At 41.5% G+C, this 27,311-nt stretch overlaps 1 protein-coding gene across 1 annotated transcript in view; it reads right to left on the reverse strand.

Annotated features, from left to right (window-relative positions):
- KPNA3 (karyopherin subunit alpha 3) overlaps window positions 1-27,311 on the reverse strand; it is a gene marked incomplete in the record, with an annotated part of 693,441 nt that overhangs the window by 291,959 nt on the left and 374,171 nt on the right. Inside the window, 1 exon segment of the mRNA XM_053705555.1 lies at window positions 8,118-8,249. Coding sequence (XP_053561530.1) covers window positions 8,118-8,249 — 132 coding nt within the window.

Genomic DNA, 27,311 nt, shown 5'->3' on the forward strand with positions numbered 1-27,311 from the left:
TTGAACACAGAGAAGGAACAACTATTTCCTGGTTAATATTCCTATTGGAAACCACTTTTGGAAGAAAACCAGGCTTGGTACGTAAAACTACCTTATCTGTATGAAAAAAAACCAGATAGGGTGAATTACACTGCAAAGCAGACAATTCAGAAACTCTTCTAGCAGAAGAAATAGCAACCAAAAACAAAACTTTCCAAGATAGTAACTTAATATCTATGGAATGTAAAGGTTCAAACGGAACCCCTTGAAGAACTGAAAGAACTAAGTTTAGACTCTATGGAGGAGTCACAGGTCTGTAGACAGACTTGATTCTGACTAACACCTGTACAAACGCTTGAACATCTGGCACGGCTGCCAGACGTTTGAGCAACAAAACAGACAGAGCAGATATCTGTCCCTTTAGAGAACTAGCTGACAGACCTTTCTCCAATCCCTCTTGGAGAAAGGAAAGTATTCTTGGAATCTTAATTTTACTCCATGAGTAACCCTTGGATTCGCACCAACAGAGATATTTTTGCCATATCTTATGGTAAATTTTCCTGGTCACAGGCTTTATGGCCTGAACCAGAGTATCTATAACAGATTCCGAAAACCCACGCTTAGATAGGATCAAGCGTTCAATCTCCAAGCAGTCAGTTGCAGAGAAACTAGGTTTGAATGTTCGAATGGACCTTGTACTAGAAGGTCCTGTCTCAAAGGTAGCTTCCATGGTGGAACCGATGACATATTCACCAGGTCTGCATACCAAGTCCTGCGTGGCCACGCAGGAACTATTAGAATCACCGAAGCCTTCTCCTGTTTGATCCTGGCTACCAGCCTGGGAAGGAGAGGAAACGGTGGAAAGACATAAGCTAGATTGAACGACCAAGGCGCCACTAATGCATCCACCAATGTCGCCTTGGGATCCCTGGACCTGTAGCGTGGAACCTTGGAGTTCTGACGAGACGCCATCAGATCCATATCTGGAATGCCCCATAGTTGAGTTAACTGGGCAAAGACCTCCGGGTGAAGTTCCCACTCCCCCGGATGGAAAGTCCGACTACTCAAATAATCCGCCTCCCAGTTTTCTACTCCTGGGATGTGAATTGTAGATAGATGGCAGGAGTGATCCTCCGCCCATTTGATTATCTTGGATGCTTCTCTCATCGCCAGGGAACTCTTTGTTCCTCCCTGATGATTGATGTATGCCACAGTCGTCATGTTGTCCGACTAAAATCTTATAAATTTGGCCTTCGCTAGTTGAGGCCAAGCCAGGAGCGCATTGAATATCGCTCTCAGTTCCAAAATGTTTATCGGGAGAAGAGATTCTTCCCGAGACCATAGACCCTGAGCTTTCAGGGAGTCCCAGACCGCGCCCCAGCCTAAGAGACTGGCGTCGGTCGTGACAATGATCCACTCTGGTCTGCGGAAACTCATTCCCTGAGACAGGTGATCCTGAGACAACCACCAGAGGAGCGATTCTCTGGTTTTCTGGTCCATTTGTATCTGGGGAGACAAATATACATAATCCCCATTCCACTGCCTGAGCATGCACAATTGCAGTGGTCTTAGATGAATTCTGGCAAACGGGACTATGTCCATTGCCGCAACCATTAGACCGATTACCTCAATGCACTGAGCCACAGACGGCTGAGGAATGGCGTGAAGAACTCGACAAGCAATTTGAAAGTTTTGACTTCCTGACCTCCGTCAGAAAGATTTCATTCTACCGAGTCTATTATTGTTCCCAGGAAAGGAACCCTTGTGACCGGGGACAGAGAACTTTTTTCTACGTTCACCTTCCACCCGTGAGACCTTAGGAAGGCAAGAACAATATCTGTATGAGCCTTGGCTCTGGGAAAAGACGACGCCTGTATTAAGATGTCGTCCAGGTAAGGTGCTACTGCAATGCCCCGCGGTCTTAGTACCGCTAGAAGGGACCCTAGCACCTTTGTGAAAATTCTGGGAGCAGTGGCTAACCCAAAAGGAAGAGCCACAAACTGGTAATGCTTGTCCAGAAAGGCGAACCTTAAGAACTGATGGTGATTTTTGTGGATAGGAATATGTCGTGTATTGATCCTCCTGGATCATTGGTAAAATTGTTCGAATTGTTTCCATTTTGAATGATGGAACTTTGAGGAATTTGTTTAGGATCTTTAAATCCAGAATTTGCCTGAACGTTCCCTCCTTTTTGGGAACTACAAACAGGTTTGAGTAAAAAGTAAGAATGCCTGTTTCCTTATCTGTCTAAAGAAAAGTGAGACATGGGGAAAGGTCTTTGAACTCTAGAAGGTACCCCTGAGAGACAATTTCTAGTGCCAAGGGGTCCGGAACATCTCTTGCCCAAGCCTGAGCAAAGAGAGAAAGTCTGCCCCCTACTAGATCCGGTCTCGGATCGGGGCTACCCTTTCATGCTGTCTTGGTAGCAGCAGCAGGCTTCTTGGCCTGTTTACCCTTGTTCCAGCCCTGCAAAGGTTTCCATGTTGGCTTGGGCTGGTAAGCGTTACCCTCTTGCTTAGTAGCTGTAGAAGTTGAAGCAGGTCCGTTCCTGAAGTTGCGAAAGGAACGAAAATTGGTCTTGTTTTTAGCCTTGAAGGCTCTACCTTGTGGAAGGGCATGGCCCTTTCCCAGTGATATCTGAAATAATCTCTTTCAACTCTGGCCCGAATAGGGTCTTACCCTTGAAAGGAATATTAAGCAATTTTGTTTTGGACGACCCATCAGCCGACCATGATTTTAGCCAAAGCACTCTGCGCGCCACAATGGCAAAACCAGAATTTTTTGCCGCTAGTTTAGCTACATGCAAAGCGGCATCTGTGATGAAAGAATTAGCCAGCTTTAGGGCGTGAATTCTATCCATGACTTCGACGTAAGAAGTCTCCTTCTGGAGCGAGTTTTCCAGTTCCTCAAACTAAAAAGCCGCTGCAGTAGTTACAGGAATAATGCAGGAAATTGGTCAAAGAAGGAAACCTTGTAGAACAAAAATTCTCTTAAGCAAACCTTCTAATTTTTTATTCTTTGAAAGCGCAACTGTCTTTTATTGGTATAGTCGTGCGCTTAGCTAGCGTTGAAACTGCCCCCTCTACCTTGGGGACCGTCTGCCACGCGTCCCTTCTAGGGTCAACAATTGGGAACATTTTCTAAAATATAGGAGGGGGAACAAAAGGTACTCCTTAGACAGGATATCCGCCATCTTAGGTATCGGAAACGCATCAGTGTGTACTGGGACCTCTAGGAATTTGTCCATTTTACACAATTTTTCTGGGATCACCAAAGGATCACAATCAAGTGCAACTAGGACCTCCTTAAGTAGGGCGCGGAGGTGTTCTAGCTTAAATTTAAATGTTATGGTATCAGGCTCTGCCTGCTGAGAAACTTTTACTGTCAGAAATTTCTCCCTCAGACAGGCCCTCCCTCACCGCCAAGTCAGATTGATGTGAGTGCACTACAGATAAATTATCCTCTGCGTCTGCTTGCTCATTGTCTGTGTTTAAAACTGAGCAATCACGCTTCCTAGGAAAAGCTGGCAGTTTGGAAAAAATGCTGAGAGAGAATTATCCATTACTGCCGCTAACTGTTGCATAGTAATCGCAATTGGTGCGCTAGATGTACTGGGCATCGCCTGCGTGGGCATAGCTGGTGTTGACACAGAAGGAGAGGAAAGCAAGCTATCTTCACTACCTTCAGCTAAAGAATCATCTTGGGCTATATTTTTAAGTGTGATTGTACTGTCCTTAAGCTGTTTGGACACTATGGCACACTTCACACATAAATTTAATGGGGGAACCACCTTGGCCTTTGGACATACAGAACATAGGTTATCTGAAGGGTCAGACATGTTTGACAGACTTAAACAGAACTACAATGCAATAAAAATAATTTTTGACAAAAACGTAACTGTCTCTTTAAATAATAAAAGTGCACACTTTATTATTGAAACATCAAAATACCATGAAATAAACATCCGATTTTTATGAAATTTTCACCACAGAGTCTTAATGCTTTGAAAAGATTGCACACAAATTTTCAGACCAATTAACCCCTTAATGCCCAAACCGGAGCTAATAACATTTATTAACAGGTTAAAACACTACAGTACTAGCCACAACTTCCACTGTAGCCCATTACCTTCCTAGGGATTATTTTAGTAGGAAATAAGCCTCTCTGGAGTCTTTTCTGATCCCACATGAAGCTGCATGGACTGCCTAGGCAAAAAACAACTGCGCAATTGAGGCCTGCAAATGAGGCCTCCTCCCTCTTCCTTCCAGAGTGAAGGGGCCTTTCTGACTAGATTTAGGTGTCCAAATAAGTGCCAGGCCGAAATTAAACCCCAAAAGTGTTTTAAAGTCTGAAAAAACACCTTATTTATAGTGAAAAACATGCTAAAAAGCAATCGATTTTAAAGCCCACAATAGTGTCAACCAGCATAGAGCCCTAAATATAAGCCATCATTTTATTACAGAGTCTAAGAAAAAAATGGCTTACCTATCCCAGAGGGAATTTCTGACAGTCTTCTAGCATTACATGGTCTTGTTAGAAAAATGACTGATCATACCTGAAGCAGTTAAGCCTGCAAACTGTTCCCCCCAACTGATGTTCTCTGGTTTTAACAGTCCTGCGTGGGAACAGCAATGGATTTTAGTTACTGGTGCTAAAATCATACTCCTCTCAACAGAAATCTTCATCACTTTCTGCTGTAGAGTAAATAGTACAAGCCGGCACTATTTTAAAATAAACTCTTGATAGAAGAAATAAACTACAACTAACACCACATACTCTTTACCACCCCCGTGGAGATGCTACTTGTTCAGAGCGGCAAAGAGAATGACTGGGGGGCGGAGCTATAGGGGGGACTATATGGACAGCTTTGCTGTGTGCTCTCTTTGCCACTTCCTGTAGGGAATGAGAATATCCCACAAGTAAGGATGAAGCAGTGGACCGGACACACCAATGTAGGAGAAATCTGTGTTATGGAGAGAAGGACAGAGCGATCAGGCGGCAATTCCTACACGGTAAACAACTTACTTTAGAACACCGGTGTTCTAAAGTAAGTTGTCACGTATTCTGCCTTAAACAGCTGTTTGTAGGAGGTTGGGCCTCTAGCGCATGAGCAGAGACTGCCACAAACCTCCAGCAGCTGATTAAAGTCACCGGAAGTGACGCGGTAGTCACATTCCTACGCGGTAGACAACTAACTTTAGAACACCGGCAGCAGTTAAAGGGCCACTAAACCCAACATCTTTCTTTCATGATTCAGATAGAGAATAGAAATTTAAACATTACAATTTACTTCCATTATTTATTTTGCTTCATTTTTTAGATATCCTTAGTTGAAGAAAAAGCAATGCACATGGTGAGCCAATCACACGAGGCTTCTATGTGCAACAACCAATCAGCAGCTAGTGAGCATATCTAGATATGCTTTTCCTCAAAGAATATCAAGAGAATAAAACAAATTACATAATATAAGTAAATTAGAAAGATGTTTAAAATTGCATTTTCTTTCGAAATCATAAAAGAAAAAACATGGGTGGCATGTCCCTTTAAACAATAGCTAAAAACACAATCTGCAATATATGTCTGAGCCACTTTATAAATATCAAGCATATAGACATCCGGGTCATTTATCTGTCAAATACCTCCATGGCATAGTGTAACAGACTAGATATAGCAAAATGGTCCAAATACAAACCACCCATATAGGTTAAAATATGGCAGAATTATAGAAAACACATGTAAACAACAACCCAATGTGAGAAAGTGTTCTACATATATAAGTTACAAACCCCACATAGAAAACATATCCACATTAAAGAGACATTTTTATTTTAAAAGATAGATAATCCCTTTATTACCCATTCCCCAGTTTTGCATAACCAACAGTTATAATATACTTTTAACCTCTGTGATTATCTTGTATCTAAGCCTCTGCAAACTGCCCCTTTTTTCAGTTCTTTTGACAAACTTGCAGTCTAGCCAATCAGTGCCTGCTCCCAGATAACTTCACGTGCACAGTGTTATCTATATGAAATACGTGAACCAACACCCTCTAGTGGTGAAAAACTGTTGAAATGCAATCTGAAAAGAGGTGGGCTTCAAGGTCTAAGAAATTAGCATATGAACCTCCTAGGTTAAGCTTTCAACTAAGAATACCAAGAGAACAAAGCAAAATTGGTGATAAAAGTAAATTGGAAAATTGTTTAAAATGACATGCTCTATCTGAATCATGAAAGTTTATTTTGGCCTAGACTGTCCCTTTAAACCCCAAAAATTTCTTTCATGGTTCAGACAGAGAATACAATTTTAAACAAAATTCTCATTTACTTCAATTATCTGATTTGCTTCATTCTTTTAATATCCGTTGCTGAAGAAATATCAATGCACATGGGTGAGCCAATAACACGAGGCATCTATGTAGAGCCACCAATCAGGAGCTAGTGAGCCTATCTAGATATGCTTTTCAGCAAAGGATATCAAGAGAATGATAAAATTAGCTAATAGAAGTAAAATAGAAAGTTGTTTAAATGTGCATGCTCTTTCTAAATCATGAAAGAAAACATTTGGGTTTCATGTCCCTTTAAGAGCAAGAATCCCCATGAGTGGAGCCCCATCATACAAAGAATCGTTACCTGAGCAAACAAGACAGGGATCGAAATGTGCACTACAGATACTTAAATACACATATAGAAAACCACACATAAGAAGAGAGTGTATACGATAGGTAGCAGGTACACTTGCAACCATTTACCCTACGCAGCACAGCATACTTAAACACTGAAACGAAGAAATATGAGGAAATAAGGAGTGCAAAGGAATAATGATAACAAAGAGATAACTAACACTTTATCCTGCCCAAAACACATGGTTAACATTCTATGTAATTAGCTGTGTTACAGGCGGTTAACAGTCCAAAAGCAACCAAACAAGTCTTTCTAATAATCTCTACAGTAACTACATAGAAGATGGTGGACTTAGGGATCTGCCGGACAGTTCATCTAGCCAATGCCCCTAGGGCTTGTTAGCTCCGAACCCAGTAAGGGACCTAGTCTGTACTCTTCAATTGCAACAGCAGGTAGGTGATCATCCCCTAGACTGTCCTTAAAGTACAACCCCATTAGTAAGTGAAAGAATCTCCGAACCCCAAGCGTGGGAGATACCTGGACAGTTGCAGGAATGGTGCAGGCTTCTGTCTCCATGGAGCTATGCATATGACATGGGGAAGTTATTCCCGCCACCTTATATCGAAACCGTCTGTCATCTGGCACTACAGCTGGGAATGCCGCTATCACAGGGCTCCCTACCATGCCTTTCCATGAGTCATGCAAGATGGGTGCTGGACGCCGGGGCCCCAAGGCGCCACCCGCTTCACAAACAGCTATGGAGGCATGGTGTAATATGGTAGAAATTGTAGTATCTGTATCAGTCGAACGAACTGCCATTTGAAGCGTATGAGCAAATTCAGCCTGATAACTGTCCAGGAGATTACCCAGTGCTCCGAGGATATATGCCGCTGGATCCATATTGTCTCACAAAAAACTTTCAGTACAAAAAGCAACGTAACTGTAAAAAGTCAATTTTTCCCCCCATTAGCTGCTCGCTGCGAATGTAAAAAAAAATGGCCGCCGCTTAGCACTCTGACCAGGGAAACAAACATAAGTGAGGTAGGGTTGCATCCAAGAGACATCTCACTGTTTAACTTAAAGTCTCTGAAGCCTCTACCCCTACAAGTTCCAGTTGGTATTAGAGTAAGGGAGCTTGAGCGGTCGCCAAATTTGTTTTTGGTATATAGTGTAGCCGGAGCTACCATGAGATGCGACTGCTCAGCTCCAGTGCTAGCTCCGCCCCCCGGGAGGTGATATTTAACAGTTTTGCTGTGGTGCTTTGCCTCCTTTTGCTGGCCAGGAGTGATATTCCCAATAGTAATTAGAGATGATCTGTGGACTCACCGTGTCATTAGAAAGAAATAAAGAATTTCCACCTACCCTCTTTGTAGATGCAATAAAGGATAACAAAAATAAATAAAAAGGATTAAAAGCATTGTTGCATAAGGAAGTCACTAATCATAGAACCAGCATGAGCAAGTATACAATAAACCAGCACTAAATTTAAATGGCTTAAAAGATAAAAATATAAATTACCTGTACTTTCACTTCCTGGTGACTCAGAAGAGGTACTAAGAACGGCACAACTCCAGAATCAATGACCATCTGTATTTGTTCATTGCCTCCATCAGTTAGGTAAGATAATGCCCAAACGGTATCAACCAGAATCTTTAAATTTAAATAAAATAAAAAAAAATGGAATCAAATTATGTATTCTAATATATAATTCATAAGAGAACAGAAAGGCTATAAGAAGAAAAATAAATTGTAAAAAGGTTAAAAAGCAAAGCATAACATAAGAGTACAAACCAAAATGTATACTTTGAGAAGGTAGAAAATATCAACATTTCAGTATTTCCAATTTCCCTAGGTATTTATACAGGCCTTCAAATGCTGGTGTCCTAGACACAAAGAAATGTGCCATATGACTAGCACAGCTATTGGAGCAGAGGTGGAAATGTCACCTTTGGGTGGGAGGTCGGAACGGCTTATGTTAATATAAAGAGAAAAAAATAAAAAAGGTAAAAATCATGAACGAATGTAATTTTAATTTTACTCGCTACAGTTCACCATCACTTTAAAGTATAACTCTTAAATAAGAAGATCCATTACACTTGAAAGTATACAAAGCAGAACACAGAACAGCATGGGAGATGCAGTAAGACGCCTAGGTTTTTGGAACAGTACACAAGTGAATTGCAGGATATAAACACATTGTACTAATAATATAGCTTGCAAATACAAAGAAGGAGGGCCTAAAAGTGTAAAAAAAAAAATGTTTGAATACTTATTTGTTTAACCCCACAAATAGGTTTAACATACACTTAAGCAAGCTGAACACATCTGGGGAGCAAATGAGGAAAATGTGTGTAGTCACCAATCACTAACTAGCTCCCAATAGTGCACTGCTGCTTCTGAGCCTTTGTTATGCTTTTCAATAAAGGGCAAATTTGATTTAAAAATCTGAAATAGTTTCTTAAAATTGGCTGCTCTAATTCATGAATATTTAATTTTGAGTTTAAGTTAGCAGGAGCATTCATTTGCGTTTCCCTCGTAATCTAGCCCAAAATATAATATATAAAATCAGAAAATAAAAAGTGAAGGAGCCATTTGTTAAAAATGTAATACACTCCAGTAAGTAATATGGATACTTGGGATCAAATTAAAGAGGAAAAAAGATTAGTGTACATTGTCCCTTTAAGGGTTAAAAAATGCTAAAGCAGCCTTCTTAAAGCACTTTGCACTGCAGAATACGGTTTTCCATAACCCAAACAAGCAGTTGCTTAGTTGGTGCTAGAGTAAGTAGATAACTGGATGAAGCCTACCTAGAGCAGTTAAAGCAACCCTAATGGGACATAAAATTGAATAAGACATACTGTAGAACAACAATAAAAAAAGGACAGAAAAAGAAATTAACTACATACAACTTCTAATGTTAATGCAGCTACTATATCTACTCCATGTGCATCACTAATGCCCTAATGGAAAGGTACACCCCATTCAAACCTCTTATTAGTGCGCAATGAGCATTAGCTGCTAACAGGCAGTGAACGGAAGTTTCAGTTTAAAAAGGTTTTACTTAATTTTCAGAATAAAACAATCTTTAAATGCAGCTCTTTCCAATGGATTATTTTTCTTTTTTTTATTCTTTTTTTACAATGTCCCTTTAAAAACTAAATTTATGCTTACCTGATGAATTTATTTATTTCTTGAAATGGTGAGTCCATCTCTAATTATTATTGGGAATATCACTCCTGACCAGCAGGAGGAGGCAAAGAGCACCACAGCAAAGCTGTTAAAGGGCCATGATACCCAAATGTTGAAACACTTGAAAGTGATACAGCATAGCTGTAAAAAGCTGACTAGAAAATATCACCTGAACATCTCTATGTAAAAAAGAAAGATATTTCACCTCAGTATCCACATCCCATTGTAAAGGACTTCTAAGCAGCAAATCAGTAAGTCTGTCCCGGGACAGCTAAGGGAGTGAGCCTTCGTGCACACTCATCTTATTTCCCTATTCAGTTTAAGGAAGTTTACTATGAAATCTCATGAGATCACAGTAAAAGAGTTAAAGGGATACTGAACTCAAATTTTTTTTTCTTTTGTGATTCAGATAGAGCATGCAATTTTAAGCAACTTTCCGATTTACTCCTATTTTCAATTTTTCTACGTTCTGTTGCTATCTTTATTTGAAAAAGAAAGTCCAGAACCCTGGACAGCACTTGTTTATTGGTGGATGAATGTATCCACCAATCAGCAAGAACAACCCAGGTTGTTCATTAAAAATGGTCCGGCATCTAAACTTACATTCGTGCTTTTCAAATAAAAATACCAGGAGAATGAAGAACATTTGATAATAGGAATAAATTAGAAAGTTGCTTAAAATTGCATGCTCTATCTGAATCAAAAAAAAAAAACATAATTTATGTAAGAACTTACCTGATAAATTCATTTCTTTCATATTAGCAAGAGTCCATGAGCTAGTGACGTATGGGATATACATTCCTACCAGGAGGGGCAAAGTTTCCCAAACCTCAAAATGCCTATAAATACACCCCTCACCACACCCACAATTCAGTTTAACGAATAGCCAAGAAGTGGGGTGATAAAAAAGTGCGAAAGCATATAAAATAAGGAATTGGAATAATTGTGCTTTATACAAAATCATAACCACCACAAAAAAAGGGCGGGCCTCATGGACTCTTGCTAATATGAAAGAAATGAATTTATCAGGTAAGTTCTTACATAAATTATGTTTTCTTTCATGTAATTAGCAAGAGTCCATGAGCTAGTGACGTATGGGATAATGACTACCCAAGATGTGGATCTTTCCACACAAGAGTCACTAGAGAGGGAGGGATAAAATAAAGACAGCCAATTCCTGCTGAAAATAATCCACACCCAAAATAAAGTTTAACGAAAAACATAAGCAGAAGATTCAAACTGAAACCGCTGCCTGAAGTACTTTTCTACCAAAAACTGCTTCAGAAGAAGAAAATACATCAAAATGGTAGAATTTAGTAAAAGTATGCAAAGAGGACCAAGTTGCTGCTTTGCAGATCTGGTTAACCGAAGCTTCATTCCTAAACGCCCAGGAAGTAGATACTGACCTAGTAGAATGAGCTGTAATTCTCTGAGGCGGAATTTTACCCGACTCAACATAGGCAAGATGAATTAAAGATTTCAACCAAGATGCCAAAGAAATGGCAGAAGCTTTCTGGCCTTTCCTAGAACCGGAAAAGATAACAAATAGACTAGAAGTCTTACGGAAAGATTTCGTAGCTTCAACATAATATTTCAAAGCTCTAACAACATCCAAAGAATGCAACGATTTCTCCTTAGAATTCTTAGGATTAGGACATAATGAAGGAACCACAATTTCTCTACTAATGTTGTTGGAATTCACAACTTTAGGTAAAAATTCAAAAGAAGTTCGCAACACCGCCTTATCCTGATGAAAAATCAGAAAAGGAGACTCACAAGAAAGAGCAGATAATTCAGAAACTCTTCTAGCAGAAGAGATGGCCAAAAGGAACAAAACTTTCCAAGAAAGTAATTTAATGTCCAATGAATGCATAGGTTCAAACGGAGGAGCTTGAAGAGCTCCCAGAACCAAATTCAAACTCCAAGGAGGAGAAATTGACTTAATGACAGGTTTTATATGAACCAAAGCTTGTACAAAACAATGAATATCAGGAAGAATAGCAATCTTTCTGTGAAAAAGAACAGAAAGAGCAGAGATTTGTCCTTTCAAAGAACTTGCGGACAAACCCTTATCTAAACCATCCTGAAGAAACTGTAAAATTCTCGGTATTCTAAAAGAATGCCAAGAAAAATGATGAGAAAGACACCAAGAAATATAAGTCTTCCAGACTCTATAATATATCTCTCGAGATACAGATTTACGAGCCTGTAACATAGTATTAATCACGGAGTCAGAGAAACCTCTTTGACCAAGAATCAAGCGTTCAATCTCCATACCTTTAAATTTAAGGATTTCAGATCCTGATGGAAAAAAGGACCTTGTGATAGAAGGTCTGGTCTTAACGGAAGAGTCCACGGTTGGCAAGAGGCCATCCGGACAAGATCCGCATACCAAAACCTGTGAGGCCATGCTGGAGCTACCAGCAGAACAAACGAGCATTCCTTCAGAATCTTGGAGATCACTCTTGGAAGAAGAACTAGAGGCGGAAAGATATAGGCAGGATGATACTTCCAAGGAAGTGATAATGCATCCACTGCCTCCGCCTGAGGATCCCGGGATCTGGACAGATACCTGGGAAGTTTCTTGTTTAGATGGGACGCCATCAGATCTATTTCTGGAAGTTCCCACATTTGAACAATCTGAAGAAATACCTCTGGGTGAAGAGACCATTCGCCCGGATGCAACATTTGGCGACTTAGATAATCCGCTTCCCAATTGTCTACACCTGGGATATGAACCGCAGAGATTAGACAGGAGCTGGATTCCGCCCAAACCAAAATTCGAGATACTTCTTTCATAGCCAGAGGACTGTGAGTCCCTCCTTGATGATTGATGTATGCCACAGTTGTGACATTGTCTGTCTGAAAACAAATGAACGATTCTCTCTTCAGAAGAGGCCAAAACTGAAGAGCTCTGAAAATTGCACGGAGTTCCAAGATATTGATAGGTAATCTCACCTCCTGAGATTCCCAAACTCCCTGTGCCGTCAGAGATCCCCACACAGCTCCCCAACACGTGAGACTTGCATCTGTTGAAATTACAGTCCAGGTCGGAAGCACAAAAGAAGCCCCCTGAATTAAACGATGGTGATCTGTCCACCATGTTAGAGAGTGCCGAACAATCGGTTTTAAAGATATTGTTTGAGATATCTTCGTGTAATCCTTGCACCATTGCTTCAGCATACAGAGCTGAAGAGGTCGCATGTGAAAACGAGCAAAGGGGATCGCGTCCGATGCAGCAGTCATAAGACCTAGAATTTCCATGCATAAGGCTACCGAAGGGAATGATTGTGACTGAAGGTTTCGACAAGCTGCAATCAATTTTAGACGTCTCTTGTCTGTTAAAGACAGAGTCATGGACACTGAATCCATCTGGAAACCCAGAAAGGTTACCCTTGTCTGAGGAATCAAAGAACTTTTTGGTAAATTGATCCTCCAACCATGATCTTGAAGAAACAACACAAGTCGATTCGTATGAGATTCTGCTAAATGTAAAGACTGAGCAAGTACCAAGATATCGTCCAAATAAGGAAATACCACAATACCCTGTTCTCTGATTACAGACAGAAGGGCACCGAGAACCTTTGTAAAAATTCTTGGAGCTGTAGCTAGGCCAAACGGCAGAGCCACAAACTGGTAATGCTTGTCCAGAAAAGAGAATCTCAGGAACTGAAAATGATCTGGATGAATCGGAATATGCAGATATGCATCCTGTAAATCTATTGTGGACATATAATTCCCTTGCAGAACAAAAGGCAAGATAGTCCTTATAGTTACCATTTTGAACGTTGGTATCCTTACATAACGATTCAATATTTTTAGATCCAGAACTGGTCTGAAGGAATTCTCCTTCTTTGGTACAATGAAGAGATTTGAATAAAACCCCATCCCCTGTTCCTGAACTGGAACCGGCATAATTACTCCAGTCAACTCTAGATCTGAAACACATTTCAGAAATGCTTGAGCTTTTACTGGATTTACTGGGACACGGGAAAGAAAAAATCTCTTTGCAGGAGGTCTTATCTTGAAACCAATTCTGTACCCTTCTGAAACAATGTTCTGAATCCAAAGATTGTGAACAGAATTGATTCCAAACTGAAACTGCTCCTGAGGATGAAGGATCAGGCTTTTGTTCTTTGTTGAAACGAAAGGAACGAAAACGATTATTAGCTCTACTTTTACCTTTAGATTTTTTATCCTGTGGTAAAAAAGTTCCTTTCCCACCAGTAACAGTTGAAATGATGGAATCCAACTGAGAACCAAATAATTTGTTACCCTGGAAAGAAATAGAAAGTAAAGTTGATTTAGAAGCCATATCAGCATTCCAAGTTTTAAGCCATAAAGCTCTTCTAGCTAAAATAGCTAGAGACATAAACCTGACATCAACTCTGATAATATCAAAAATGGCATCACAGATAAAATTATTAGCATGCTGAAGAAGAATAATAATGTCATGAGAATCACGATGTGTTACTTGTTGCGCTAAAGTTTCCAACCAAAAAGTTGAAGCTGCAGCAACATCAGCCAAAGATATAGCAGGTCTAAGAAGATTACCTGAACACAGATAAGCTTTTCTTAGAAAGGACTCAATTTTCCTATCTAGAGGATCCTTAAACGAAGTACCATCTGACGTAGGAATAGTAGTACGTTTAGCAAGGGTAGAAATAGCCCCATCAACTTTAGGGATTTTGTCCCAAAATTCTAATCTGTCAGACGGCACAGGATATAAATGCTTAAAACGTTTAGAAGGAGTAAATGAATTACCCAATTTATCCCATTCTTTGGAAATTACTGCAGAAATAGCATTAGGACCAGGAAAAACTTCTGGAATAACCACAGGAGCTTTAAATACCTTATCTAAACGTTTAGAAATAGTATCAAGAGGACTAGAATCCTCTATTTCTAAAGCAATTAGAACTTCTTTAAGTAAAGAACGAATAAATTCCATTTTAAATAAATATGAAGATTTATCAGCATCAACCTCAGAGACAGAATCCTCTGAAGAGGAGTCATCAGAATCAGAATGATGATGTTCATTTAAAAATTCATCTGTAGGGAGAGAAGTTTTAAAAGATTTTTTACGTTTACTAGAAGGAGAAATAACAGACATAGCCTTCTTTATGGATTCAGAAACAAAATCTCTTATATTATCAGGAACATTCTGCACCTTAGATGTTGAGGGAACTGCAACAGGCAATGGTACTTTACTAAAGGAAATATTATCTGCTTTAACAAGTTTGTCATGACAATCAATACAAACAACAGCTGGAGAAATAGCTACCAAAAGTTTACAGCAGATACACTTAGCTTTGGTAGATTCAGCACTTGACAGCGATTTTCCTGTAGTATCTTCTGGCTCAGATGCAACGTGAGACATCTTGCAATATGTAAGAGAAAAAACAACATATAAAGCAAAATTGATCAAATTCCTTAAATGACAGTTTCAGGAATGGGAAAGAATGCCAAAGAACAAGCTTCTAGCAACCAGAAGCAATAAAAAATGAGACTTAAATAATGTGGAGACAAAAGCGACGCCCATATTTTTTCGCGCCAAATAAGACGCCCACATTATTTGGCGCCTAAATGCTTTTTGGCGCCAAAAATGACGCCACATCCGGAACGCCGACATTTTTGGCGCGAAATAACGTCAAAGAATGACGCAACTTCCGGCGACACGTATGACGCCGGAAACGGAAATAGAATTTTTGCGCCAAAAAAGTCCGCGCCAAGAATGACGCAATAAAATGAAGCATTTTCAGCCCCCGCGAGCCTAACAGCCCACAGGGAAAAAGTCAAATTTTAAGGTAAGAAAAAATGGTCAAATCAAAATGCATTATCCCAAATATGAAACTGACTGTCTGAAAATAAGGAAAGTTGAACATTCTGAGTCAAGGCAAATAAATGTTTGAATACATATATTTAGAACTTTATAAACAAAGTGCCCAACCATAGCTTGGAGTGTCACAGAAAATAAGACTTACTTACCCCAGGACACTCATCTACATATAGCAGATAGCCAAACCAGTACTGAAACGAGAATCAGCAGAGGTAATGGTATATATAAGAGTATATCGTCGATCTGAAAAGGGAGGTAAGAGATGAATCTCTACGACTGATAACAGAGAACCTATGAAATAGACCCCTTAGAAGGAGATCACTGCATTCAAATAGGCAATACTCTCCTCACATCCCTCTGACATTCACTGCACGCTGAGAGGAAAACCGGGCTCCAACTTGCTGCGGAGCGCATATCAACGTAGAATCTAGCACAAACTTACTTCACCACCTCCATCGGAGGCAAAGTTTGTAAAACTGAATTGTGGGTGTGGTGAGGGGTGTATTTATAGGCATTTTGAGGTTTGGGAAACTTTGCCCCTCCTGGTAGGAATGTATATCCCATACGTCACTAGCTCATGGACTCTTGCTAATTACATGAAAGAAAATTTGGATTCAGTGTCCCTTTAATGACCTCAGTACTGGTCATGCTGATTGGCTGCTGTTCATTTCTTTTTCTACCTGCAGCTGGGCAAAAATTTTTACACAGAACTTACTCTGCTGAGCTGAGAAAATTGTGAGGTAAAATATCTTCTTTTTTACATGGAGATGCTCAGGTGATATTTTCCCGTCAGCTTTTTACAGTTATACTGCATCAGTTTCAAGTGATTTAGCATATGATTATTATGACCCTTTAAGTATCACCTCCCTTCCCTCTAACCCCAGTCATTCGACCAAAGGAAAAAGAGAGAAAGGAAGTAACATAAGGTGCAGAGGTGCCTGAGGTTTATTACACACGAAAAACTGTCTAAAAAAACAGGGCGGGCTGTGGACTCCCCCTGTCAAGAAAGAAATAAAGTATAAATGTTTTCTTTCTAATGACACAGTGAGTCCACGGATCATCTCTAATTACTATTGGGAATCAATACCCAAGCTAGAGGACACCGATAAGGGAGGGACAAGACAGGGAACCTAAACGGAAGGCACCACTGCTTGAAGAACCTGTCTCCCAAAAGAAGCCTCAGCCGAGGAAAAAGTATCAAATTTATTACATTTTGAAAAAGTGTTTAAAGAGGACCAAGTTGCAGCTTTGCAAATCTGTTCCACAGAAGCTTCATTTTTGAATGCCCAGGAAGAGGAAACAGCCCTCGTGGAATGAGCCGTGATTCTCTCAGGAGGCTGTTGTCCAGCAGTATTATAGGCCAAACAAATACTCTTCAGCCACAAAGAAAAAGAAGTAGCCATAGTTTTCTGACCCTTGCGTTTCTCGAAGAAAACTACAAACAAAGCAGAAGACTGGCGAAAATCCTTAGTCGCCTGCAAATAGTATTTAAAGGCAGGCACCACATCTAGGTTGTGCAGCAGGCACTCTTTATGAGAGGAAGGGTTAGGACACAAAGAAGGAACAACAATTATTTGATTAATGTTCCTATCCGAAACCACTTTAGGAAGGAAACCTAACTTCGTACGCAGAACTACCTTATCCGAATAAAAAATAAGGTAAGGGGATTCACACGGCAAGGCCGAGAGTTCTGAGACTCTACGAGCAGAGGAAATAGCAACAAGAAACAAAACTTTCAAAGATAACATCTTAATATCTAAAGAATGCATAGGCTCAAACGGAGCCTGCTGAAGAACTTTAAGAAGATTAAGACTCCAGGGAGGAGTAACCGGTTTGAACACAGGCCTGATTCTGACCAAGGCCTGACAAAATGATTGCACGTCTGGTACAACCGCCAGATGTTTATGCAACAAAATAGACAAGGCAGATACTTGACCCTTCAAGGTACTAGCAGATAAACCCTTCTCCAGACAAAACCCTAGGAATTCGAACTCCAAGAGTAACCCCTGGATTCACACCAGTACAGATATCTATGCCATATCTTAAAGTAAACTTTCTGGTAACAGGTTTACGAGGCTGAATCATGGTCTCAATGACCGACTCGGAAAAAACCACGCTTAGATAAAATTAAGCGTTCAATCTGCAAGCAGCCAGCTTCAGAGAAACGAGATTTCAGTGAATGAAGGGTCCTTGGAAATCTCCAAGGTGGAAGAAACAACATCTCCACTAGGTCTGCTTACCAGATCCTGCGAGGACACGCCGGTGCAATGAGGATCACCGACGCTCTCTACTGTTTGATTCGAGCAATGACCAAGGAAGAAGAGCGAACGGCGGAAATAGGCCCGCCAGACTGAAATTCCAAGGGCCCGCCAGAGCATCCATCAGTACAGCCTGAGGATCCCTTGACCTCGACCCGTACCTCGGGAGCTTGGCATTCTGTGGAAATGCCATGAGATCCAGCTCCGGCTGTCCCCATTTGAGAATCATGTTGCAAAACACCTCCGGATGGAGTTCCCACTCCCCCGGGTGAAGAGTCTGTCTGCTCAGAAAATCCGCTTCCCAATCGCCTACTCCTGGAATGTGGATCGCAGATAGACAGCAGTTGTGGGTCTCCGACCACTGAATAATCTTTGCTACCTCCGTCATGGCCAAGGAACTCCGAGTTGCTCCCCGATGGTTGATGTAGGCCACTAAAGTTATGTTGTCCGACTGGAACCTGATAAATCGGGCTGAAGCTGAGGCCAGGCCAGAAGAGCATTGAAGATTGCCCTCAGCTCTAGGATATTTATGGGGAGAATAGACTCCTCCCGAGTTCATGTCCCCTGAGCCCCAGACTGCTCCCCATGTCAGCAGGCTGGCGTCCGTGGTCACAATCTCCCAGGTGGGTCTGAGAAAGCAGGTTCCCTGGGAGAGATGATCCTGAGACAACCACCAAGAAAGAGTCTCTTGTCGTCTGATCCAGATGAATTTGCGGAGACAGATCTATATAATCCCCGTTCCATTGACTGAGCATGCATAACTGCAGAGGCCTGAGATGGAAGTGGGCAAACGGAATAATGTCCATGGCAGCTACCATCAGACCGATCACCTCCATACCTTGAGCCCCTGACGGCCAAGGAGAGGACTGAAGTGCCAGACAAGAGTTGAGGATCTTTGATTTTCTGACCTCTGTCAGAAATATTTTCATTGATAAAGAATCTATTATGTTTCCCAGAAACACTGCCCTTGTAGCTGGAATCAAGGAACTGTTTCCCAAATTCACACATCCATGAGAACGCAGTGTGGGTGTTTGCTTGTTGAAAGGATGGCGCCAGATAAGGTGCCACTGCAGATAAGGTGCCACTGCAATGCCCACAACCGGAGCACCGCCAACAGGGCTCCCAGGACTTTTGAGAAACTTCTGGGAGATGTGGCAAGGCCGAATGGAAGAGCCATAAACTGGAAGTGTTTGTCTAGAAAGGCAAACCTCAGAAACTTGTGATGATCCCTGTGGATGGGAGCATGTAGGTACGCATACTTTAAATCTACTGCTGTCATGAAATGACCCTCTTGAACCAAGGGAAGAATGGAATAAATAGTTTCCATTGTGAAGGACGGCACTCTGAGTAACTTGTTTAGACTATTGAGATCTAAAATTGGTCTGAAAGCTCCCTCTTTTTTGGGAACCACAAACAGATTGGAGTAGAATCCCAGACCCTGTTCCTGCATTGGAACAGGAACTATCACTCCTAGGTCGGAAAGGTCCCGGACACAGTGTAGGAATGCCTCTCCTTTTATCTGGTCTACAGATAATCTGGAGAGCAAAAACCTGCCCCTGTGAGGAAAGGTTTTGAACTCTAGTTTGTCTTCCTGGGACACGATGTCCTCCGCCCAGGGATCCAGGACATCCCGAACCCAGGCCTGAGCGAAGAAAGAAAGTCTGCCCCCCACCAGATCCGGTCCCGGATCGGGGGCAGACCCTTCATCCTGACTAAGTCATTAACGGGCTTCTTAGATTGCTTCCCCTTGTTCCAAGACTGGTTGGACCTCCAGGAAGGCTTGGACTGTTCTTGCTTGGCAGAGGAATTTTTACACTTTAAAATTCTGCTTATTCCTCTTATCCTGAGGGAGGAAATGACCGTTTCCTCCCATAATGTCTGAAATAATTTCAGCCAAGCCCGGCACAAACAAGGTCTTACCCTTGTAGGGTATCGCCAAAATCTTAGTCTTAAACGACACATCCGCAGATCAGGATTTTAACCATAAAGCTCTGCGAGCCAGTACTGCAAACACAGATATCTTTGCCCCCAACTTAATAACTTGAAGGGAAGCATCCGTAATAAAGGAATTAGCCAACTTCAAGGCCTTGATCCTATCCTGGATCTCTTCAAAGGGGGTATCTGTCTGAATAGATTCAGACAACACATCAAACCAGATGCTGCCGCACTGGTAATGGTAGCAATACATACTGCAGGTTTCCACTGTAAACCCTGGTGTACAGACATCTTTTTCAGTAACCCCTCCAACTTCGTATCCATAGGATCCTTAAAGGAACTGCTATTCTCTATGGGAATAGTGGTTCTCTTAGCCAAAGTGGAAATTGCCCCCTCCACCTTAGGGACCATCTGCCAAGACTCCTTGATAGAGTCGGCTATTGGAAATATCTTCTTAAAAATTGGGGATAGAGAAAAAGGAATACCAGGTCTCTCCCATTCCCGAGCAATAATCTCTGTAGCCCGGTCTGGTACAGGAAAAACCTCCACTGTGGAAGGTACATCAAAGTATTTGTTTAGCTTACTAGACTTTTTAGGATTGACTACAACAGTCATGTAGGAGATGTCCAAGGTGGCCAAAACCTCCTTAAGTATCATTACTGAGGTGTTCTAGCTTAAACCTGAAAGATACAACTTCAGCATCAGAAGAAGGAATTTCACTGTCTGAAACTGAGATTTCACCCTCAGATGCCACCAAAGTATCTTCCTCCTCAGACTTCTGGGAGGGTACATTCGGAATAGCCACGACTGTGTCAGAACCCTTACTCACTGATTCCTTATATTTCCTCTTGCGCTTTCCCTGCAGCATGGGAAAAGCAGACAGCGCATCAGTTACCGCAGAATATTTGTGGATAGCAATGTCTTGCAATTTAAATCCAACCGGAGTGTGAAAGGAAGCACAGGGCACTGCATGTGGGGACGATAATGTTTGTGACACTTGAGGAGAAAGCTGCGGCATATCTTGAACAGGAGACTTGCAATTATAAAGGAATAGCCACCAAGGGGTGGATGTGTCCAAAACAGTATGCTTTTATGCACTAATTAAATTGTGAGCTTCATGATGAAAGGAAAACAAAAAATAATAAAAAAGTAACTTATTCAGAATTAATTAAAAGATAGCAGGTATTATAGGTATCTTGCTGCCATCTTGCAAATTTATAAACACTTCTCCTGTGTACATACATCAATTAGTTATATATACCGACACTTCAAGGATACTTGAATATCAGTGAGTTATGTGATAACTTATCATAGATGTACTATAATCTAGGGTTTATTGGTATTATATAGCTTAGCCTCCCTTTGGGCTTGTATACCAGTTAGCCTAGATCTATATTACCCATATATTTAGGGTTAGTACTTAGTATTGAAGCTATAGTTCTCCAGAACAGATAAAGTCCTATAATAGCAAAAAGTACCTCTATATAACCTGAGATTAAGTGAGTTTATTCAGTAATATAATGTCAAACTACCCAAATTCTCATGCTTCTCAGTTAGGCGTAATCTACTCAGGATATAAGTAAGAATGTGTTTCCTAATGTATAGCTTCTAATTGCATAACCGGGATTTGCAGCTATATTTTGGCAGTAGCAAACTAGAATAGTTTAAATAGTGAATAGACCAAAGTCTTGGAACGGTGTCAGCACATCTCAAATATCTGTTGGTCTATACTGTGAATATTTATATATAAATGCTTAGACTGCATTATTGATCCCGTATATAACATGATTTTACATAGCAGGTATGGTAATTTTTCACAGGCGAAAAACAAAATTTATGCTTACCTGATAAATTTCTCTCTTGTGGTGTATCCAGTCCACGGGTTCATCCATTACTTGTGGGGATATTCTCCTTCCCAACAGGAAGTTGCAAAGAGGACACCCACAGCAGAGCTGTCTATATAGCTCCTCCCCTAACTGCCACCCCCAGTCATTCGACCGAAGACAAGCAAGAAAAAAGGAGAAACTATAGGGTGCAGTGGTGACTGTAGTTTAAAAATAAAAAACACCTGCCTTAAAGTGACATGGCGGGCCGTGGACTGGATACACCACAAGAGAAAGAAATTTATCAGGTAAGCATAAATTTTGTTTTTTCTTGTAAGGTGTATCCAGTCCACGGGTTCATTCATTACTTGTGGGATACCAATACCAAAGCTTTAGGACACGGATGAAGGGAGGGACAAGGCAGGAACTTAAACGGAAGGCACCACTGCCTGCAAGACCTTTCTCCCAAAAATAGCCTTCGAGGAAGCAAAAGTATCAAATTTGTAGAATTTAGAAAAAGTATGAAGCGAAGACCAAGTCGCCGCCTTACATATCTGTTCAACAGAGGCCTCATTTTTAAAAGCCAATGTGGAAGCTACCGCTCTAGTGGAATGAGCGGTAATTCTTTCAGGAGGCTGCTGGCCAGCAGTCTCATAAGCTAAACGAATTATGCTTCTCAGCCAAAAAGAAAGAGAAGATGCCAAAGCCTTTTGGCCTCTCCTCTGTCCAGAGTAGACAACAAACAATGCAGATGTTTGACGAAAATCCTTAGTAGCTTGTAAATAAAACTTTAAAGCACGAACCACGTCAAGATTGTGCAACAGACGTTCCTTCTTTGAAGGAGGATTAGGACACAGTGACGGAACAACAATTTCCTGATTGATATTCTTATTAGATACTACCTTAGGAAGAAACCCAGGTTTGGTACGCAAAACTACCTTATCTGCATGGAAGATCAGATAAGGGGAATCACACTGTAAGGCAGATAACTCTGAAACTCTTCGAGCCGAAGAGATAGCTACTAAGAACAGAACTTTCCAAGATAAAAGCTTGATATCTATGGAATGCAAAGGTTCAAACGGAACCCCTTGAAGAACTTTAAGAACTAAATTTAAACTCCATGGCGGAGCAACAGGTTTAAACACAGGCTTGATTCTAACTAAAGCCTGACAAAACGCCTGAACGTCTGGAACAACTGCCAGACGTTTGTGCAAAAGAATAGACAGAGCAGAAATCTGTCCCTTTAAGGAACTAGCTGATAATCCCTTTTCCAATCCTTCTAGGAGAAAAGATAAAATCCTAGGAATTCTGACCTTACTCCATGAGTAACCCTTGGATTCACACCAATGAAAATATTTACACCATATTTTATGACTGATTTTCCTGGTGACAGGCTTTCGAGCCTGAATCAAGGTATCAATGACCGACTCGGAGAAACCACGTTTTGATGAAATCAAGCGTTCAATCTCCAAGCAGTCAGACGCAGAGAAATTAGATTTGGATGTTTGAATGGACCTTGGAGTAGAAGGTCCTGCCTCAGCGGCAGAGTCCATGGTGGAAAGGATGACATGTCCACCAGATCTGCATACCAAGTCCTGCGTGGCCACACAGGTGCTATCAAAATCACCAAAGCTCTCTCCTGCTTGATCTTGGCAATCAGACGAGGGAGGAGAGGAAATGGTGGAAACACATAAGCCAGGCTGAAGGACCAGGGCACTGCTAGAGCATCTATCAGTGCTGCCTGGGGATCCCTTGACCTGGAACCGTAACAAGGAAGCTTGGCGTTCTGACGCGACGCCATCAGATCCAGTTCTGGTTTGCCCCATAGTTGAATCAGCTGGCAAATACCTCCGGATGGAGCTCCCACTCCCCCCGGATGAAAAGTCTGCCGACTTAGAAAGTCCGCCTCCCAGTTCTCTACTCCTGGGATATGGATAGCTGAGAGATGGCAAGAGTGAACCTCTGCCCATAGAATTATCTTGGAAACCTCCATCATTGCCAGGGGACTCCTTGTTCCCCCCTGATGGTTGATATAGGCTACAGTCGTGATATTGTCCGACTGAAATCTGATGAATCTGACCGCAGCTAGTTGAGGCCAAGCCTGAAGAGCATTGAATATCGCTCTTAGTTCCAGAATGTTTATCGGAAGGAGGGCTTCCTCCTGAGTCCACAAACCTTGAACCTTCAGGGAGTTCCATACTGCGCCCCAGCCCAGAAGGCTGGCATCTGTCGTCACTATAGTCCAAACTGGTAATGCCTGTCTAGGAAGGCGAACCTGAGGGACTGATGATGATCTCTGTGAATCGGAATGTGGAGATAAGCATCCTTTAACTCCACGGTAGTCATATATTGACCCTCCTGGATCATAGGGAGGATGGTTCGGATTGTCTCCATCTTGAAGGATGGGACCCTGAGAAATTTGTTTAGGATCTTGAGATCCAAGATTGGTCTGAAAGTTCCCTCTTTTTTGGGAACTATAAACAGGTTTGAATAGAAACCCTGCCCCTGTTCCTCCCTTGGAACTGGGTGGATCACTCCCATAACCAGTAGGTCTTGAACGCAACGTAAGAATGCCTCTCTCTTTATCTGGTTTGCAGATAGTTGTGGGAGATGAACCTTTGAATTCCAGAAGATATCCCTGGGAAACAATCTCTCGTGCCCAGGGATCCTGGACGTCTCTTGCCCAAGCCTGGGCGAAGAGAGAAAGTCTGCCCCCGACTAGATCCGGTCCCGGATCGGGGGCTACTCCTTCATGCTGTCTTAGAGGCAGCAGCAGGTTTTTTGGCCTGCTTCCCCTTGTTCCAAGCCTGGTTAGGTCTCCAGACTGGTTTGGACTGGGCGAAATTTCCCTCTTGTTTTGCATTAGAGGAAGCTGAAGCTGCGCCACTCGAAGTTTCGAAAGGAACAAAAATTATTCTGTTTGGTCCTTAATTTATTGGACCTATCCTGAGGAAGGGTGTGACCTTTCCCTCCGGTAATATCAGAGATGATCTCCTTCAGGCCAGGCCCGAATAGGGTCTGTCCTTTGAAAGGGATGTTAGGAAGCTTAGACTATGAAGTAACGTCTGCTGACCAGGATTTAAGCCATAGCGCCCTACGCGCCAGAATGGCAAAACCTGAATTCTTAGCCGTTAGCTTGGTTAAATGAAAAACGGCGTCAGAAATAAAGGAATTAGCCAACTTAAGAGCCTTAATCCTGTCTAAAATATCATCTAACGGGGTCTCCACCTGTAGAGCCTCCTCAAGAGACTCGAACCAAAAAGCCGCTGCAGCAGTAACTGGGGCAATGCATGCAAGAGGCTGGAGAATAAAACCCTGATGTATAAAAATTTTCTTAAGGAGACCCTCCAATTTTTTATCCATAGGATCTAGGAAAGCACAACTGTCCTCGACGGGGATAGTTGTACACTTAGCTAGGGTAGAAACAGCTCCCTCCACCTTAGGGACCGTCTGCCACGAGTCCCGTATAGGGCGTCATCTATGGGAAACATCTTTTTAAAAGCAGGAGGGGGAGAGAACGGCACACCTGGTCTATCCCATTCCTTAGTAATAATTTCCGAAAACCTCTTGGGGACTGGAAAAACATCAGTGCAAACAGGCACAGCAAAGTATTTGTCCATTTTACACAACCTCTCTGGAACTACAATGGAGTCACAGTCATCCAGTGTCGCTAAAACCTCCCTGAGCAATAAGCGGAGGTGTTCGAGCTTAAATTTAAACGCTGTTATTTCAGAATCGGACTGAAGTAAAGCCTTCCCTGAATCTGAAATGTCACCCACAGATAGAGACTCCCTTGCACCGGCTTCGGAACATAGTGAGGGTATATCGGACACAGCTATTAAAGCGTCAGAAAGCTCTGTATTTGTTCTAGCCCCAGAGCTGTCTCGCTTTCCTTGTAACCCTGGGAGTTTGGACAATACCTCTGTGAGGGTAGAATTCATAACTGCCGCCATGTCCTGTAAGGTAAAAGAATTAGACACGCTAGATGTACTTGGCGTCACTTGAGCGGGAGTTATAGGTTCTGACACATGGGGAGAGCTAGGTGGCATAACCTCCATTTTTTCAGTCTGAGAATCCTCTGGTGATAAATATTTAAGAGCCAGAATATGGTCCTTATAGTTTATAGAAATGTCAGTACATTTGGTACACATTCTAAGAGGGGGTTCCACAATGGCTTCTAAACATATTAAACAAGGAGTTTCCTCTATGTCAGACATGTTTAACAGACTAGTAATGAGACAAGCAAGCTTGGAAAACACTTTAATAAATGTGAAACGGCAATTAAACAAAAACGGTACTGTACCTTTAAGAGAAAAAAACTAGAACACAAACTGCAAAACAGTGTTAAAAAGTAGTAAACTCTTCTAAATTTTTACAGTGTGTATAAGGGACTAAAGCAACATTGCACCAACTTGCAAATGGATTATTAACCCCTTAGCCCCCAAACCGGATTTAAAAAACGGTAAAAGACAGTTAAGCACCTTGCCACAGCTCTGCTGTGGCTCCTACCTGCCCTCAAATACGATTAGGGAAGAAATAAGCCCTCTATAGTGGTCCTCAGATGCAAGAGGACTCCTCTAGGGAAGCTGGATGTCTCAGTCTGGAAGAAACTGCGCATCTAAATCGTGAAAATAGGCCCCTCCCACCATGTACTCGATGTCAGAGGGGCCTTAAGGAAATACTCCTAGGAGTATCTGACTAGCCATGTGGAAAAACTAGGCCCCAACTAAAGAATTATCACCCTCAGAGAAAAAACGTCCTATTTATGAAACATGTAAACGTTTTGACACTAAGTAATATGAGTATGAACATGAGTATTACCCTGTTTTGTAAGCATGATCCCAGTCGTTGCAAAATCACTGCATCAAGCTTACCTCAAATACACAAGGCTCTGTCAGCATTTTCTAGAACTTATCTCTCTAGAAATAAATATACTGAACATACCTCAAAGCAGGTAATCTGCAGACCGTTCCCCCAACTGAAGTTTTCCCGTACTCTTCAGTTATGTGTGAGAACAGCAATGGACCTTAGTTACAAACCGCTATCATCAACCTCCAGGCAGAATTCTTCTTCTAATTTCTGCCTGAGAGAAAAACAGTACAACGCCGGTACCGTTTAAAAATAAACTCTTGATTGAAGGTAAAACTACACTAAGTCACCACCTATCTTTATACTTCCTATCTTGTTGAGAGTTGCAAAGAGAATGACTGGAGGTGGGGGTTAGGGAAGGAGCTATATAGACAGCTCTGCTGTGGGTGTCCTCTTTGCAACTTCCTGTTGGGAAGGAGAATATCCCCCACAAGTAATGGATGAACCCGTGGACTGGATACACCTTACAAGAGAAATACGTATAGTCATATAAAGTCTATACTAAGTTTACTATTGGGTCTCTAGCATGCTTGCTTATTCATTACCATCAGAATTATATTGTAACCCATAGGATTATCTCAACTTTAATATAGTTTCTTATGGCAGGAGTTTAGTCTATATGTTATATAGCAACTGTTAAAAATGCTAGCAGTTTGAATCCTACCTGCTTGCTTAGTATGTTTAAGCTTTATATTGTGTTATTCAAACACCAAATTTATAAAAGTAGTATGATAATTTGTAGGCAGGTATTACCGAAATTGATAGCTATATCGCCATTACTTAGATTGGTATGGGTCTCGTA

The sequence above is a fragment of the Bombina bombina genome, chromosome 3 (genome assembly GCF_027579735.1).
Source record: "Bombina bombina isolate aBomBom1 chromosome 3, aBomBom1.pri, whole genome shotgun sequence".
NCBI lineage: Eukaryota > Metazoa > Chordata > Amphibia > Anura > Bombinatoridae > Bombina > Bombina bombina.